The sequence below is a fragment of the Ranitomeya imitator genome, chromosome 2, assembly GCF_032444005.1.
Source record: "Ranitomeya imitator isolate aRanImi1 chromosome 2, aRanImi1.pri, whole genome shotgun sequence".
NCBI lineage: Eukaryota > Metazoa > Chordata > Amphibia > Anura > Dendrobatidae > Ranitomeya > Ranitomeya imitator.
Window position 1 is genome coordinate 44,393,570 of NC_091283.1, and position 17,872 is coordinate 44,411,441.

Consider the following 17,872-nt stretch of genomic DNA (forward strand, 5'->3'; position numbering starts at 1 on the left):
AGAAACTGAAAAGGAGAACCATAATCAAGATACCATTTGTAATATGCAAAAAATTAAATAGATCTGAACCTTGCCGTCCGTTGCGATCATGAGGAAGAACATTTCAACTGAAGATCAAACACAATTGGGAAAAAAAATCAATAAAAAAATTAAATAAATGTATTAAAATTTAAATCATCAACTTTTTTTTTTTTTTCAAATATTGTATTTTTCTTTAAATTGGACCCGTCTCTCGCACACAAGCAGCCATTTTTATGATCCTCTTTTTTTTTTTTTATTCATTCCCAGGGCATGAGGCGCCTCTTAAGAGGTGATTGCCTCCAAAATTGACCAGACCACAAAATATAACTGCTCGCTTATGGGAGTACAGCTTTACTTCTAGGAGGCAAGAACAAAATAACCATAAAATCTATTGTACCTTCCCTCTTTCTGTACAAAATAACAGTAGAAAAACACAATAAATTTCTCGAGAGAAGAAAAAAAAAAAAAAAGATATTCGCTCCAACCACAAAAAAAAAAATTATTTAATAGCAACCTTTTTTTTTTTTTCATTTAATACAAAATAGCAATAAAACATTCCAGCAATATACAGAACACTGCACAGCTAGTGCAAACTTTACGGCTTGTGTGTATGTGTGTGTGTGTGCTGTGGAGTTGTGTACGATGCTGAGTTGCACTTCTGCCTGCGGTGAAGATGTGGATTTGGATGTGGAGGTGATGGATCTCTCGGGACGACCTTCAAGTCCATAGCCTCAAAAATTATCAGCAATTCTCTCCTCCAATTCCAGACAATTTACTTCAAATGGGTCCTTTAACTCAGGGGTCCCCAACTCCAGTCCTCAAGGCCCACCAACAGGTCATGTTTTCAGGATTTCCTTTGCATTGCACAGGTGATGCAATTATTACCTGGGCAAGACTAAGGAAATTCTGAAAACATGACATGTTGGTGGGCCTTGAGGACTGGAGTTGGGGACCCCTGCTTTAACTATAAAGAAGACCTGTCAACTAGGTCAAAAGTGTCCAGTTATTTTATTCCTGCTCTTCCTCCGAATAACCAGCCTCTAAAATTGCGCCATACAGGTACAAAAATATGGAGCTTTTTATTTAGTGCACCAAATATGCTTTTTTTTACGGAAGTTGATCCTCATGGGTGTGTCTTCAGGATACTTTGCATAATTACTCTGTGAGCCACACCCCTTTGTAAAAAAAAAACCCATAAAAATTAACATACTGGGTGCACTAAATAAAAAGGCCCATATCTCTGGAACTGTCCGGCAGACTCTAAAAATGAAATACGCTGAGTACTTTGAGGAACAGGGGTATAAAAAAAAGGGCAAAATTGGAAACTTTTAACCTGGCGACCTCTTTAAAAGTGCTGTCTTCTACTTGGACAACCCCTTCTTAAGGGGTTAAACATTATATCCTTACATTAATGTTGGCGCTGAGTCCTCCAGGGCTGGAGTGACATTGCTACGTCACGGAACCACTGCAGCCAATCAGTGGCCGCTAATGGACTGCTTTGCTTGCACTTCCCTCTGACGTCTGTGCGCTGCAGTGCTCAGGTGACATCACAGCGCCAGCGCGGGAGTTGAGAACAAAGTTGTCCAAGTAGTAGACAACCCCTTTAACACCCTCATGTAATGTCTACAATATATGTTGCCTTTGATTTACCCTTCGCTTTGGTTTTATTACAGGATATCTTCGACTTTTGCTTTTTTTTATTTGCTCCAAATGGATTGCTTTGTGCCCCGTATACAAAGCTAAAAGCAGGATTTCGGCAGAGCAATAGGAAAATTAGCCAATCACAGTGCAGCAGTTTAAAGGGGTATTCCGGATTTAGCTAATAAAGGTAAATTTTTGTCTATAATGAAAAAGTATACAATTTTCCAGTATTGTTTCTGCATTTTTGAAGATCTCTGCTTGCTGTCATTCCTTAAGTACCGTAATCGTTTACTTCCATTAACTAATATTTAGTCATGTGATGGACACACAGGTGCACGACAAATCCCAAATCTGTAATGAGGTGTAAAAATGGCTGCCTCAACAAAATGGTCAACTGGTAATATCTCTTTAAATAAATAAAAGTTATGAAATCCTAACAACTGTTCAAACTTCTGATTATGTAATTTATGGACAATTTTAATTTTGGAGTAGAAATTCTACACTTTTTTTTTTTTCTTTTTTGGATACAACTAAAACCACAGTACATGGCAACATAGGGAGCATTAGTTATCTGGCGATGCCCCCCATTGAATTATCTTGAATCTCAATCTTTCTGAATATAGCTAATTATGCAAATTGTCTCTTCTTGGATATCAGTATAGCTAGAAATATGACATTTAAAGGGACACTTCAGAAAAAGCTTGAGGCACCGTGTTTTGCCTAGTCTAGGGTCTGAGGAGCGGTGTTCCTGAAGTGTTCTTTCAAAACATACTATAGGTATCGACTGTTTGCTGCAATAAAGATGATATTATTGAAGAGGTTGTCCGATTCCTCAAAGTAATACTGATTGCTGAGGGTCTAGTGCGATCCGACAAAACATGGGACTGCACCCCGACCAATGTTATTCTATAGGGCCGTGCACATGTCAGATTTTTTTCTTGGGCTAAACCGATCCAAGGTAAAAAAAATCGCTGTATTCCTGAGTTTGATCCGATATTTGGATCGCACTAAGTCAATGTGTTCTTGGAAAACGTCAGACTGAGCGCAGAGTGATTTTCGCGGACTGACAGAATGGAGGAGATGGAGAAAATTTATTTCTCCATCTTCTCCTCATCCTAGACAATCGAATCAACTACCTCTGATGAGAGAATACACGATCGTCTGCACCTGCCCTCAGACTGCAAGGACCCCCACGGAACCCAAGAATGGGGTTCCGAAATGTGCAGTTAGAATGGAGCGCATGCTTGACACTCCGCTCAGCTCCTTTTTCGGTATTTCTAGGAGTCCCAGAGTTCCCCCAAGTTATCACCTATCAAGTGGATAGGTGTTAACTTTCCAACTTGAGACAACCTCTTTAATAGATTACCCCTAGTGGAGCGACAAAAATAGAACCACACACTGGTGGGCACCAAAAACGTACAATTGATAATCCTGCAAAAAAAAACGAATGCAACTCACAAAAGGCACATAGGAGCACAAAAGCGCCCACTGCACCAGGAAAAAGTGGTATACTACCAATAAATAGAAGCAAAATATGTAGTAGGTTCTTATGTAAACCAGTAACTGAAAAGAATCTATAAGTGGAATCCTCCTCTAAATCAATCAATTTCTAAGGCTCTCATGGGGCAAAAAAAACTAGATTGTCATTATAATGTGCACTGGGGTAGTGCCAGCTGGCAATTGATGGGTACAATTTCCTATAACAGGATAAAGTGGCTTCCAGGAATGACAGGTGAAGATGGAGGTTACTGTGCAGATCGCTATACAGACTTCTTAGGATCCGTTTTGGAGGAGCTTCAGGGCTCATCATAGGATCTAAGGTTCTATGGATAGTAAAGGCTGGATATTCCCAGTAACGGGCGTTAGGCTGCACTTTTGTCCCTGTTGTGTTCTTGACTGCACCATATACAGTTAGTTGATTGCTAATGTCCATGATGACACAGCTGAGACTGGTTTATACATATAAGCAATCTGTATCTGTGCAGCTCGTCCATAGATTGCATGAATGTGCACGGGTAAAGCTAGAGCTACAGGGGGACTTGAGATCACAATGTCATTCAGATAATTCACCACCTAATGATTGTGGTCACACAGGTTTGGATTTCTGCCATTGCGCTATCTTATCACATTCACTATCATCAATTGCGATCTAGTGGCACTACATTGCGATCTTAATATTGTGCATCCAAAGCTGCCATATAGCCGTTACCTAAAATGTGAGATATTGAACTGGGCCCCACTTTGATAACAAGAGTGGAATACAAAGTATCAGCATCTGGACCTAGAAGTTGACCCATATGCAACTTTTATCAGCCATCCAAAGGATAAATAATAAACGATGATGGTACAGCTACTGAGACCTTCACTTTTGAACAAGGGGCTAAAATTCTCCTGTGTGAACAGAGTGGTAGGAAAACATGTGCATCCACCACTCCTGTGGTGGTCTTACATTCACACTACCGCTCTGTTCCACCAAAAGACTTCTCATGAGCAGTGCAGTTGGACCCCACGCGGTCATCCATATATCCTTCTTCCTGTGAATCACTAGTATATTTTCTCCATGGGAGACAACCCCTTTAGTAGACCCCTATTTTGGATGCTCTTAGATCATGAATAGTACCACAACGTACCTTTATTTTAAATGTCAAGATTGTGCCTGCTGAGATCAAGGGCAATCCAAAAAAAGGGAAGAATCATATGCCCAGGGGCTACTCTACAGAACCTCAGCCTCAATAGTCTGCATCTCATAAGTATAAATAGGAATGTGCACTTTATTGGAGGGCCATAAAGACAACAATAGGGGATCTGATTTGGATTGATACTTCTTAAACAGAATTCCCGAAACTGAATATATGTGCAAAGGCTCCAATTTATCATCCCAATATCCACCAGCAGGAAGAGTGATGTATGAAAGAACCCAAAAACTTATCGATGCCCATGCCAATGCCTACATTTTCTCACCATATGACTGACTGTTGTTTTCAACACCTCTATTCTTATCTGCACTGGTTCCTATAAATAATCCCCTTCTCCAAACCCAGCTTATTGGTTATTTTGAGTAGTGAGTGCACACACAATGAGACCGTCTTCTCACAGATGAGACCACCTTCCAGTGAGACCTCATTTCCATGTATGAGGTTGTCCTTCCATTGAGTGACATACAAGATTATTCCCAGTCTTTTGCTTGATCACAATATAGACTCAGCCACCACATAGATTTGTTCCTCAGTTGCAAATGGTCATTGACTACAAAGACCAAAGAATGGAGCCCTAAGATCTGGTTGGTCACCTAAACTATCTAACGGCATCCATAGACATTGTATTTATGTCAGGAGGTCCCCGATCCTTTAATATGTATGGAGGGATTTTGGGATATGACATAAAAGTATAGTAGATGCAGGTTCTACTAATAGCATTTTCATCTACTAACGCGTTTTGCTCCTAATTCCCATACAAGTGAATGGAAATTCCGACCACCAAGCAATGTTCTCCAGATAGATGCAAGTCCCATTGCTGGAGCCTAGATCTACTATACATTTATGGCACATGCTGTGGATATGCCATAAATGTATGAGACGGAAATACCCCTTTAGGTTCCAAATGCTGCTTTTACATAACAGTTTTTCCTCATCTGCACATTGATATTACTGATCCAGACAGTCTCAGGAGATACACCTACCAGCCAGTATTGAACCACTGGCCCCCCTCATGTCAAATGTGTCTCACTTACAATGATTGTCTTTTTAGTTTTTAGTCAAACACTAAAAAAAATAATAATTATTGGTTGGGACCATTTTTTTTATAAAATCCAGGCACTCCTATGTTATGTACGGTAATTATTCATGTGATTCATGGTAACCATGACCGTACCGTTACATGCCTAATCATCGACAAGTCAATAAAATCCACTTATAAAATCATTTTCCTTAATTAACGCAATTACCAGAATGTATTGTATATGGATATTTGCCTGAAATGACCTGTTGGAGTATCTCTGCACCTCCCAGAATGACAGATAAGACTGAAGCAAGTCAACACGCTCATGGTCAACATGGCTTCCTTGGTCAAAGATGTTGCTGAAGGCAGATATGTTCATCAGATATTAACGGGCAATTTCAGGCACTGTATTGAAAATATATGTGACCTCTGTAGGTGCGTGAAAGATTAAAAACTTAAGAATTTCCAAAACATCTTAGATGTATAGCTTGAAATTAAGAAATGTTTTCCAGTTTGGGTCTAGCCTCTCCCAGTACAATACCAGTGTAATTCCGCCATATAGACTGCAAATTATCTTCCAGAAAAAAGAGACCGTATTCACACATCAGCCAAACCAAAGACTCCTCCAAAAAGTTAGAGGCACCCAATTGTAGACATCCGTTTCTGGATTTCTGTCTCCCCATCAATCCAAAACAGTGTACTCAACCAGTTCAGATAAAAATCAAGAACTCCGATGAGTACGTAGAGATGAGTGTCTCTTCCTTTTGGAAGTGTCTTCAGTTCGACTGATGAGAGAAATCTTTCTTTATTTTGGAAGAGAACAAATTTGCATTCATTTTTTCCTTAGAGCATTGCCTGTAAATCTTCATAATACTCTTCATATAATCTGGATCTCCTCAATGAGAGCCAGTATCCTTTTCGAGCTGCCGCATACATTAACAAACTTGTACGGTCATTTTTTGGTAATCACTGGAATAAAACCCTCACCCTGTCCTTCTCTTCTTCTCAAGTTGAAGGTGTCTTTCTTACAAAAAACAGCCATACAAAAGTGGCAACTAATAACGTCCACGTATAAAATGAGTATTAGCCTTCACATCTACCTTACTATAGCTGTTTTGGTAGGACATTTACTGCTATTCTCTTTTGTCACAGGTATAAACGCGGATCAAAAAGGAAAAAACACCAAAGAAGAGGCTCAGGTATAAGGACACCATTGAGGGAGCACAGTTGATTCAGTCAACATTTACTTAGCCACTGTCCAACCAAACATGGCTTGACCCACCATGAGCTGACCCTCTTCAAACAGCAATTTCCTCCACACTGAGATGGTCTGAATTCTCCTTCATGGACCTCAGCATTGCAGCTGTTGATACAGAGGTGCTAGATACATTGGGAACATGTGAGGTTTTCCCAAATCTAATATCTCTTTCATCATTTATTTTCTGGGTATGTACATCCAAGCTTTGGTCCACAAGTCAACCTTGCTTACGGTAATTACAGCATGGAGATTTCATCTTCAGAAGACCAAAATACGTTACCATGAAGATAACCCTATAAACATAGCCATGTGTTCCGAAGTGACTATTTTTGAGCAAAAAATGGCCCTATAACTTAAAGGTTGGCCAAATTTGGTTGCCATTTCCAATACTAAACTGTATTCTTTTTTAAATAATTACTGTAGATGATGACTTCATGAAACTTAATGGAGTCCGTGAAGGACACATTCAAGTGATGGTCCTCAAGACTTTTGAAGCTAAAACTGAGTTTGGCCTCTTGTAGAGTCCTCATGGCACAAATCTTCAACTTGAGAGCAAAACGATTACCCTGTTACCCTTGTAATAAAAAAAAAATCAGCACACTGTAGAGATTATGTTCAGAAGGTGTGTTATCAAGAGTAAATGCATAACCAATATTCATATCCGGTCTCCCACCCCAGAATAATCAAATGGTCAAAAATTGGAATCAGTGTGACCTTAGCTCATCATTTTTGGTCTTCTGTAGAATTTCACTTCCAGCCCGTAATACATACATAGATGTTACATCATGTACAATATAGAAAATATTTGTCAGGACCACCTGTTCTTAATCAAATTCCATCCTGCCTTTTTTTGGTAGGTCGTTGCCTCTGCAGCCATATCTTGTCTGAAATACACGTCTCCCACGCCAGTTGTATGACGTGCCCGCTCACAAAGATTGGCGCAGATCCTGCCATGTAAATAAGCTGACTCTCAGGAGGTTGAAAACTGAACATTACACTTTCCTCCTTGCACCCTGTTCCTCTTCCTCTCACCGCACCGCTTTATGCTTCCCCCCACAACAGCCACAGTGTTCCCCGCACCAGTGGCATGCCCGTAATGGGAGGTAGCAGCACATGCAGGGGACCACAAGAGACAAGGCCACCAGGGCAGCCCAGCGTATACAGAAATGGGGATGCCCAGGGTCGCAGGAGCAGGGGTCCGAATACTCGCCCTCTGAGTCTGACATGCAGTGGTATAGTAAGCTCTCAGCACACCACATGCAGGAAAGTTGGTAGACACAACGCCCTATGGGGTCTGGAGCGTCCTGGCACTGCCCTCTGCCATTCTCTTCACTGCTAAACACGTCCCTGCAATAGACACAACGGGCGGTGGCTGTATCCTCCTCCCCAGACATATGAGAGTGTTCCTTAGACTTAGGAGAAGGGGTGCCGTGAATCCTGCAAGAAGGTGAGGCCCTGGGGTCCTTTAACTGACTCTCACTTTCTGATGTAGTTGAACCCGCAGCTCCTGGAAAGTGCCTGTCCTTGGCTTTGCTCCCGGTGGCTTTTTGGAAGTGGACTCTTAAGTCGGACTTGGACTGATCGGGTTGCTGCAGAGCTGCTCGGCGATAGTCTTCATATCCCTTTGATACCCAAAGGTCTTTGCATGGGTTGATGCTCTCAAGTTCTTCTTCGTCATGGAAGGACAGACGTTTTAAAGGCTGTGACTGATGGGAGAGGTGAATTTGTGTTAGTCAAACAAAACACTTCTTGTCTGCCTTACATTTATATCAATGGAGTTGATTAAAGAGTAAAAGGTCACAGGCTTGTGATCAAAGCCTCACAAAACTTTGGCAGGTGGTCTATGGAGATGGTAGAAGCTGTCTTCTTCCCTTACTCGGGCTATATTCGCATGGTAGTCAGCTTATGCATCACTAAATGCTTTTTCGATATATCTTAAGGAAAAAACACAATCTGCTATGCTTTAGTGAGGATGCATGCCGCAAAAAAAACCCCATACCATACAGTCCTATGTGTGCATGGCTGTATGACAAACAGTTGTACATGACACGGCTCTAGGTATGGTTTGGTATGAAGATTCCCCATGTAGCATCGGCCAAAAATAAAGCCCAAAAGTAATCTAAACATACTTATACTGTCAGCTCTTTGATAGGTGGAATCCCCTTAACACCTTACACCTGTGGCCAATATCAGTTTTTCATTTTTTCACTCCCCTTCTTACAATGGCCGTAACTTTTTTTATTTTTCCTTCCCCATAGCCATACAAGGGCTTGTTTTTTTGCAGGGAGAGTTGTGGCTTTGAATTACACTATTCATTTTACCATATAATGTATTGAAAAACAGGGAAAAAAATCCAAGTGCAGTGAAATGATGGGAAAAAAAATTGCAATTCTGCTGTGTTTTTTGGCTTTTTTTGTACGGTTTTTAGTATGCGGTAAAAATGACCTGGAAACGTGATTTTTCAGGTCAGTACAATTTTGGCTATACTAAACTTGTTTAGTTTTTTTTTCCATTATTTAAGTTGTAATATTTATTTACTCGTTAATATCAAGTATTTTTTTTATTACTATATTTATATTTATTATTATGTTTATTACTAAATAGTTCCTTATTTTTAAACTAGGAAAAGGGGAATAAGAATTACAATTTGATGTATTTTTTTTACATTTTTAAAAATCTTTTTTAACTTTCTTTTTTGGTCTCTTGTGATCCTTGTTCTACATAATACAATGCTGTGTGTGGTATATATAACAAAAAGTTAATTTATTTCAGTTCTTCAATATAAAAATTGAAACGCATATATTATATACCCTCAACCTACTGTCTCCTTCCCCATAATCCTGTAGAATGTAAGCCCGCAAGGGCAGGGTCCTCGCCCCTCTGTATCAGTCCGTCATTGTTAGTTTGTTTACTGTATGTGATATCTGTAACTTGTATGTAACCCCTTCTCATGTACAGCACCATGGAATCAATGGTGCTATATAAATAAATAATAATAATATAGAGTCATTACAAACAGACTGATCTATTTCACGTGTTTATTTCTGCTAATGTTGATGATTATGGCTTACAGCGAATGAGAACTCAAGTCATTATCTCAGTAAATTAGAATACTTTATAACACCAGCTTGAAAAATGATTTTAAAATCCGAAATGTTGGCCTACTGAAATGTATGTTCAGTAAATGCACTCAATACTTGGTCGGGCTCCTTTTGCATCAATTACTGCATCAATGCGGCGTGGCATGAAGGCGATCAGCCTGTGGCACTGCTGAGGGGTTATGGAAGCCCAGGTTGCTTTGATAGCAGCCTTCAGCTCGTCTGCATTGTTGGGTCTGGTGCCTCTCATCTTCCTCTTTACAATGCCCCATAGATTCTCCATGGGGTTAAGGTCAGTCGAGTTTGCTGCCAATCAAGCACAGTGATACTGTTGTTTGTACACCAGGTATTGGTACTTTTGGCAGTGTGGACAGGTGACAAGTCCTGCTGGAGAATAAAATTTCCATCTCGAAAAAGCTTGTGGGCAGAGGGAAGCATGAAGTGCTCTAAAATGTCCTGGTAGATGGCTGTGCTGACTTTGGCCTTGATAAAACACAGTGGACCTACACCAGCAGATGACATGGCCCCCAAACCATCACTGATTGTGGATGCTTCACACTAGACCTCCAGCTTGGATTGTGGCCTCCACTCTTCCTCCAGACTCTGGGACCTTGATTTCCAAATTAAATGCAAAATTACTTTCATCTGAAAACAACACCTTGGACCACTGACAACAGTCCAGTTCTTTTTCTCCTTGGCCCAGGTAAGACGCTTCTGGTGTTGTCTATTGGTCATGAGTGGCTGACACAAGGAATGCGACACTTGTAGCTCATGTCCTGGACACGTCTGTGTGTGGTGGCTCTTGAAGCAATTACTCCAGCAGCAGTCCACTCCTTGTGAATCTCCCCCACATTTTTGAATGGCCTTTTCTTAACAATCCTTTCAAGACTGCGGTTATCCCGGCTGCTTGTGCACCTTTTTCTACCACACTTTTTCCTTCCACTCTACTTTCCATTAATATGCTTGGATACAGCATTCTGTGAACAGCCAGCTTCTTTAGCAATGACCTTTTGTGGCTTCCCCTCCTTGTGGAGTGTGTCAATGACTGCCTTTGGGACATCTGTCAGGTCAGCAGTCTTCCCCATGATTGTGGAGCTACTGAAACAGACTAAGGGACCTTTATAAACGCTGAGGAAGCCTTTGCAGGTGTTTTTTGTTAATTATTCTAATTTACTGAGATAATGACTTTTGGGTTTTCATTGGCTGTAAGCCATAATAGTCAACATTAACAGAAATAAACACATGAATTAGATCACACTGTGTAATGACTCTATATAATATATACGTTTCACTTTTTGTATTGAAGAACTGAAATAAATTAACTTTTTAATGATCTTCTAATTTTTTGAGAAGCACTTGTTTATATTATATGGTTTATATATAAACAAGTATTGCACAAAATAGAGAAAATTATGCTTCACTGTGGGTGAAGATGGTAGCCTTCAGCAAGCCCCTGGCTGCCATGAAAACTCCTTGGCAGCCTGCGTCTTTCTCATGTGACCGCACGACTCTAAGAACCCTCACGCAGGCTCCGCGCACTTCTGCACAGTGGTATAAGATATCAGTGAAGGCCTTGGCACCTGGATCTCCTACCGATCTACAGGGTATTTAAGGGGCTTCAATATATCAACAGACTTTTTAAAAGTTTAGTTATATGACTTATTACAGAACAATAATGAACAACTACAGTTTATATACCTGTGTGGTTGGACTGACTGATGGACCAGTGGTAAACCCAAATTCTTCAGAAACAGGAGATCTCACGTAGCAGCTAGAGGACGACTCACTGGTGACGATGGTGATGTGTTTTGGTAACATTTCCTTTCGGCTATTGGAAGATGATTCACTATCTGTGTGAAGCTAAAGATATGGAAAATAAAGATAATATGTCAGTAAAGTATGGAGGAAAATAAGAGTACATCTAGGTGGTACACAAAAAAGGTTGTCTGGTCCTCTTTTAAGGAAGACCCCAAATAAAAGAGTGTTTTGCTATTGTGACTCAAGGATTAAAGAAAAATTCCTCCTCCTCCCATCATAGTTTTGTCCTCTGAATATATTGCAGTCATCATATTACATGGCATTTTGCCTTTCTACCCAGTTCATTCTTCTCTTTTCTCTGCTCTATGTAGAAACAGGAAGTCTCTTGTCCCTGCATTTATCCATCCCCTCTTCAACTCATGACCCAGCTGCTCCCTTATCCTTCCCCTGGAAGAGACTTTTGCAGTGATTTATACAGAGAAAAGAGACTTCTTGTTTCTACATAGAGCTTGCAAGGATTCAGCTCATCACGTGATGTCATAGACCTAATTGAAAAGAGAAGAAAAAGCTGGGTAGAAAGGTAAAAAGAGCAATTGCAAGTACACAGTGCTATATAATGTGATTATTGCAAAGTATTAAGAGGATAAAAAATTTGATGGGAGGAGTGCTTCTTTAAGTTGTGAACTATGGGGGAATCCACCAACAAATGTTTCATTTCCCTGCAGCACCCCCACAGGATAAATGTGGAATTACATTGTACCTTTTAAAATCAATAGGTCGTCTATGTAATGCATGATTACAGGTCATCCAGGATGAAAGACAGACCTTGTAATTGTTCCCCACTCTAGCAAATATAGGTACCTGAATGAGATATCCCCTCATTTAATGCTCCTATACCCCCCACTATTAAAGTTGTAGTACTTCAAATTGGGTTTTTTAAACACTATAAAACCCATTCAATGATTAAGGACCACAATGGGGGCACAATGAGATAAAGTATATCAAGAAGGTACGAGTAAAAGTTTATTAAGAGACAATTAAAGCTTAACTACTTTTTTAGACATGCTTAGGATTATTAGAAATGGTGACCATTGGATATGCGGAGTGTGGGTTTTAACTTACTGGCATGACATCTTCCATAGCTTGAGCTTCTTCTCGAGAGGAGGAGGAGGATGAGGATGTTGAATGTGACAAAGAACCTACGAGGACAAAGAAGTCTATATTAGATTATGGACTGAAGTTTAATCAGGTACAAACATGTATATAGTTGCCTATATAATATACAGCAAATGAAATAGGTATTAAACACATCAGCAATTTTCTAAGTAAATATACTTCTAAAGGTGCTATTGACATGAAATTCTCACCAGATGTAAGTAACAACCAATCCAATCTACACAGGCAAATAAATCAAACCATAGATGTTTATAAATTAAGTTATGTGTAATAATGAGGGATGACACAAGGAAAAGGTATTGAATGAATTAAGAACAAGAGGTGCACAAAGCCATGGTAAGTCCTGACCTCAGCTGAAATCTACCAGTAATTTGAAAGCAATCCTGCCACCTAGTGACAAATAATATCAGTTGGTTCACCTGATGGTCTATGAAAAGGTGTCTCATTACCAAGGTGCCACACAAGAAACATCTCATGATGGATAAAACCAGAGAGCTGTCTCAAGACCTTCGCAACCTTAATGTTGCAAAACATACTGATGGCGTTGGTTACAGAAGAATTTCTAAACTTCTGAAGGTTCCACTGAGAACTGTTGGGGCAATAATCTGGAAGTGGAAAGATCATCATTTCACCATGCATAACCAGGTGCTCCCGCAAGATATTAGACAGAGGAGTGACAAAAATTATCAGAAGAGTTGTCCAAGAGTCAAGGACAAGGATCATCTCTGTCGAGAACTACACAACGACCTGGAATCGGCAGGTAGTGTGTCATGATCCCTTTTTGGATTTGTGGCAGCTCTGGATCCACTCTAAGGGCATTAGGGGAGTGCAGGGACAGGCTCAGGTTTGAGCTCAGGTGGTGGCCATCCCCCATTTCCCTATCAGTAGGGCCTTCCTCTCCCCATTTCCATCCTGTTGTGTGTGTGTTGCGCCATCTGCTGACCAACCCCCGTCGTGACATACAATTTTTTGAAAGAAAAAAAATAATTAATGCAATCAACTTCCATGGCCTGTATGCACACTCACCACGCAAAACTCCATTGCTGAGCAAAAAGCATGTTCAAGCGCGTTTAAAGTTTGCTCAACAACATTTAGACAAGCTTGTGAAATACTGAGAGAATATAGTCTGGTCAGATGAGACCAAAATTGACCTGTTTGTATGCCATAATACACACTATGTTAAAACACCATACCAAAAGTGAAGTTTGGAGGTGAGAACATCGTGGTGTGGGGCTGTTTTTCAGCATTCAGCACTGGCAAACTTCATATAATTGAAGAAAGAATGAATGGACTGATGTACCGAGACATTCTTGATAAAAATCTGCTGCCATCTACCAAGATGATGAAGATGAAACGAGGGTGGACATTTCAGCAAGACAATGATCCCAAACACACAGCCAAGGAAACATTCAATTGGTTTCAGAGAAAGAAAATAAAGCTGCTAGAATGGCCCACTCAATCACCGGACCTGAATCCCAACAGAAAATTTATGAGCGGAACTAAAGTTTAGAGTTCATAGGAGGAGCCCACGGGACCTTCAGTATTTCAAGAGTATAAGATTGGGCCAAAATCACACCTGAGCAATGCCTGCGACTAGTTTCTCCATACAGGAGGTGTCTGAAAGCTGTCATGACCAACAAATGCTTTTGTACAAAGTATTAAATACTTTTCAGTAAGCGTGTCCAATACTTTTTTCATGCGTCATTTTTCATTATTACACAACTTAATTTATGGACATCTATGGTTTCATTTCTTTGCCTGTGTGGATTGAATGGGTTGTTACTGACATCTGGTGAGAATTTAATGTCAATGGCACCTTTAGAAATGTATTTACTTCGAAAATTTTTGGCGTGTTCAATACTTATTTTATCCGTGGTCAATACGTAATACAGAATGTCCACTTCATTAGAAACACCCATCTGGTGGCGCCTTGAGCCTCCTCTGCTCTTCTGCTTGTCATCATAGTGTAGAATCCACCATGTGTTGGAATAGTTTTGCAGGAATATTTGGTTCATGCAGGTAGGATTTGCCACACAATTGCCGCAAATTAGATGGAGCTACTAACGCGCTCTGAACAGCTTGATCTACCTCATCCCAAAAATGCTCTACAGGATTAATATCTGGGGACTGTGAAAAACAAAGAAGCAAAAAAAAACTTGCTGTCATGTTCCTGGAACCAATCCATGATTATAAGACCCTTTTGGCATTGTGCACTGTCTTGCTGCAATGGATAAATTGTCAACATGAATGAATGAATACTTAGATAAGCCGTACTGTCCATACATAGATATGAAAGGACCCAGTGTGTGCCAAGAGGACCTTTTCCACACCATTACTCCACCACATGAACTTCTGACTCCCAACAGGTAGGGTTCATTGAAGCGTACGCCTTGTGCCATCTGACTAGCTAATATTTACACACTGCTCAGTGATAGTACAACTTTTGCAATGTTTTTCTCACTGGAGTTATATTGCTGTTCCCTTAGACAGTAATGAAACTGGAACTGACCATCTGCTAGTATAATCAATCAGTGCTAAAGAATGATGAGTTGTGCATTCATACACGTTAGACAGACACCAGAGTTGTGTTCTGATGCAATTTACTTGACTGTACACTGCCTATTCATCAGAATTCTTCACATCCTCCTCTGACTCCTTTGATCAAAACGCTTCTTCACATCCTCCTCTGACTCGCCTCTATCATAATGATTCTTCACATTCTCCTCTGATATCTTCCATCAGGACGATTTTTCACATCCTTCCCGAACCGCTTCTATCAGAACGATTCTTCACAACCTCCTCTGACCTGCTTCGATCAGAATGATTCTTCATATCCTCCTCTGACCCGCTTCTATCAGAACAATTCTTCACATCCTCCTCTGACTTGCTTCTATCAGAACGATTCTTCACCTTCTCCTTTGATGACTTTCCTTGATGAGTTGCTTACATCAACTGGCTCCACTTTGCTAGATACTTTTCCTCAATCACACCAGTCTTGGTATACTACTTGCGGCGCCCCAGGTTCCTGGTCATCGCAGTGGTATTGCTTTCCTCTCGGGGAGAGTGATGCTACGTTTGGAGGCAAAGAAGGACAACTGCATCCAGGTATCACAAACATGCAACACATTTCACACTCCAGGCCACCAGGGGGAGCTCTTGCTCCTATTTATTAGGTCACTCCCCACATTGGTAAAACTGGTCGCCTGTAGAGAAAAGATAGTCAGTTGCTGGCTGAGCTCTGCTCAGTTAGTTGGTCCCTGACAGGGGTGGGATCCTGTCAGAGAGCAAAGGAGAAGGACACAGAGCTGTGCATGTCCTCAGAGCTGCAGCTCCTAGAAAGAGACATCGAAGGCAGAAGTGTATTGCAGCGAGCGTGCAAAAGAAGTCGTAGCAAAGGAGAAGATATCAGAAGGGGACCAGCCCTACACAGGCTGCCTCCTTCTGAGGCGCAGAAGCCCGGTAGCTGGAACACCGAGGGAGTAATTATCTTTATGCCTTGCTCCAGAGACCGGCAGGACAGCTAATTTCACGTTACCTGTTCGCCCTACACCCAGGAGGCACGGTGGCACCCCTTAGAGGCTGGGGCATGATAGAGTCCCTATAAACCGCCTCAAGCCACCAGTCATACGGGTTTGTCCTATCCTATCCGGGGGACAAAGAGAGAGAGACATAACATCTATAACAGTTGTGAGGACCTTATGAGCAGCTTAGCAGTAAGGGACTACAACACTGCAGTGCTAGAGGAAGGCTACTGATTTCCACCAGGACTTGCCTCCAAACCGGCCGGATTCTGCCTGCCCTGTGACCTGGTGCCCTGGACTGTGGATGCTGAAGTCTTCAGTAAAGGTAAAGAGACTGCAACCTTGCATCCTCGTTCTTCTCTGCGCCTCACACCATCCACCATCTACACACCGGGAAGCCCTGGGGACATACTTCACCTGTGGGAAGGTACACCATCTATCTGCCATAACATCACCCCAGCGGACCCCTTAAAGCAGCGTCGGTCACCCTGACCGAATACCACAGGTGGCGTCACGAACACAAACTTTATCCCTTTAAAAACCTTTCCCTTTTACACGGACGTCCCAGGGCCACGGACCAGGTCAGCCACCGTGACATCCCCCTGTGAAACCGCAGCACCCGGTACCGAGTACCCCACGGCCCCATGGGGGCGATCCATACTGACACCTTTCTATGAGAAAACCCCGCTTGGCTGGGAGTTTTTGGAAAACTTCTCCTAGCTTGTCTCACGCCAACGAACATGCTTTGGGTGAAGTCACCAAGATAGCTTGATTTTTCCATTCTAATGTGGACTCACACTGAATTGCTCCACGGAAATTTGCTCATTTTATCTGGGACAAAGACTCTGGATTGTTAGAGAAACCAAAGTTATATTTGGCACCTAGCACCCAAGGAACATAGTCAGCCAGTGGACCCCTCTCCAAAAACACCACTAGACTCCTGATGCATACAGCATCTTATCTCATACACTGATCGGCTTTATCACAAACCTTCTACCAGCTCTTCCATAGCAGCTTGCACACTCCTCTCAAACGTGATGGCATCTGCTGGGCTCTGGAAGGTCAGGCCAAACTTGTTCTCTTCTACTTTCCAGTGATGGAAGATGGGATTGGCTTTATTGTAGACTAGACCCTTTTTCAGGACGCACTCTAGAATGGTCTGCGGAAGGAATATGAACAGATCTCATTCACTGATGTCTAACATCGCAATGTCAACATTTCAAATTTTGGTAAAACAACCAATTCTACAGAAAATTGAAAGTTATGATGCTTTGGAAATCTCTCATCGCCATACTTTATTCACTACAAAACATAGAACAAATCAGAATGTGAACGTTGGACATTTTTCCATTTTTTTTTTAAATGAACACAATTAGATATCGATGGCAGCACCACATCTCAAAAAAGTTGTGCCCGGGCGGTGTCCACCGTTGTGTAACATCTTCTTTGCTTCTGAGAGATTCTGCCTCTCTAACACGCTCTTTTTATATACAGCCATGTGACTAAGTTGGAAATTGACAGTCCGGCTGTTTTTCATGAGTACCGCATCATACTTTTCCAGCCTTTTGTTAACTTTGTCCCACCTTTATTCAGATGTGTCGCTGCCATCAATTTATAAATTAGAAAATGTTTTCAAATGAAATGGAAAAATGTCCAACATTCACCCTCTGATCTGTTCTGCT

At 41.3% G+C, this 17,872-nt stretch overlaps 1 protein-coding gene across 1 annotated transcript in view; it reads right to left on the minus strand.

Annotated features, from left to right (window-relative positions):
- Window positions 1–2,177: 2,177 nt before the first annotated feature.
- SPRED3 (sprouty related EVH1 domain containing 3) overlaps window positions 2,178–17,872 on the minus strand; it is a 41,484-nt gene continuing 25,789 nt past the window's right edge. Inside the window, exons 3-6 of the mRNA XM_069746592.1 lie at window positions 17,181–17,349; window positions 12,616–12,692; window positions 11,434–11,595; window positions 2,178–8,343 (exon numbers count right to left, since the gene is read on the minus strand). Coding sequence (XP_069602693.1) covers window positions 7,666–8,343; window positions 11,434–11,595; window positions 12,616–12,692; window positions 17,181–17,349 — 1,086 coding nt within the window. The 3' untranslated portion in view covers window positions 2,178–7,665. The remainder of the gene's footprint in view (window positions 8,344–11,433; window positions 11,596–12,615; window positions 12,693–17,180; window positions 17,350–17,872) is intronic.